The sequence below is a fragment of the Emydura macquarii genome, unplaced genomic scaffold (assembly GCF_026122565.2).
Source record: "Emydura macquarii macquarii isolate MOO-44397 ecotype Brisbane River unplaced genomic scaffold, CSIRO-AGI_Emac_v2 contig_3251, whole genome shotgun sequence".
NCBI lineage: Eukaryota > Metazoa > Chordata > Testudines > Chelidae > Emydura > Emydura macquarii.
Window position 1 is genome coordinate 62,441 of NW_027133388.1, and position 1,231 is coordinate 63,671.

Below are 1,231 nucleotides of genomic sequence, written 5' to 3' on the forward strand. Positions count from 1 at the left end.
TGTTCTAAAAGTTCATAGCAGCAGTCAGGTCTCTAACTAGAGAATTACCAGTCTGATTTCTTTTTGTATGAAGCAGGGCACCAGAATATTTAAAAAACTACTCCAAATTGAGGCAATTCATTTCTATTGCCTGGTCTCTTGATTGCACTTTTTCAAAGGTAAACTGCAAGAGCAGCGAAGTTTTGAACATTTATAGAGTGATATACAAGGCCACACATTGAAATGAAACGTGATCTTCAAATTCCATTCTGATTTGTTCTGTGACTCTTAGATGCAATCCGCGGCAAACACCGAATGGGGAAACCAAACGTCCATCACAGAATTCATCCTCCCGGGATTTGGGAATCATCCTGAACTGCAGATTGTTCTCTTTCTGCTGTTTCTAGTGATCTATATTGTGACCACGGCCGGGAATATCCTCATTATTGTACTAGTTGTAGCTCATCAGCACCTTCACACACCCATGTACTTCTTCCTGGGGAACCTGTCCTGCTTGGAGACCTGCTACACCTCCACCATCCTGCCCCGGATGCTGGCCAGTCTCCTGACTGGGGACAGAACCATTTCTGTTACTGGTTGCTCCGTACAATTATATTTCTTTGGTTCTCTAGTAGACACAGAATGTTACCTCCTAGCTGTGATGTCTTATGATCGATATTTAGCAATATGCAAGCCACTGCATTATTCAAGCTACATGAATAACAGGTTCTGCCTGCAACTTGCGGTTGGGTCTTGGATAAGTGCATTTTTGGCTGTTACCATTGTAATATTTTTAATGTCACAATTAATCTTCTGTGGCCCTAATGAGGTGGACCATTTCTTTTGCGATCTCGCCCCAATGATAAAACTGTCCTGCAGTGACACCCATAACATGGAACTTGTGACTTTTGGGGGTTCCGTCTTATTCACCTTACCTCCTTTTCTGTTGACCATGACATCTTATGTTTATATCATAATTGCCATTCTGAGAATCCCATCTACTGATGGAAAGCAAAAGGCCTTTTCCACCTGCTCCTCTCACCTTATTGTGGTTACAATTTTCTGTGGGACCCTGCTCATTGTCTATCTGTTACCAAAAACCGAGGTGCTACAAGAGCTGAACAAAACATTCTCCCTTTGCTACACGGTCCTAACTCCCCTGCTCAATCCTCTCATCTACAGCCTGAGAAACAAGGAAGTCAAGGTGGCCTTGAGAAAAGCAGTCAGGAAGTGTGTGGCTTTCGTGAATTAA

At 42.9% G+C, this 1,231-nt stretch overlaps 1 protein-coding gene across 1 annotated transcript; it reads left to right on the forward strand.

Moving 5' to 3' along the window:
- The first annotated feature begins 271 nt into the window (after positions 1-271).
- On the forward strand, positions 272-1,231 carry LOC137142834 (olfactory receptor 10A7-like). The gene has a single exon (XM_067532299.1). It carries the CDS (start codon positions 272-274, stop codon positions 1,229-1,231), a length of 960 nt encoding a protein of 319 aa, XP_067388400.1.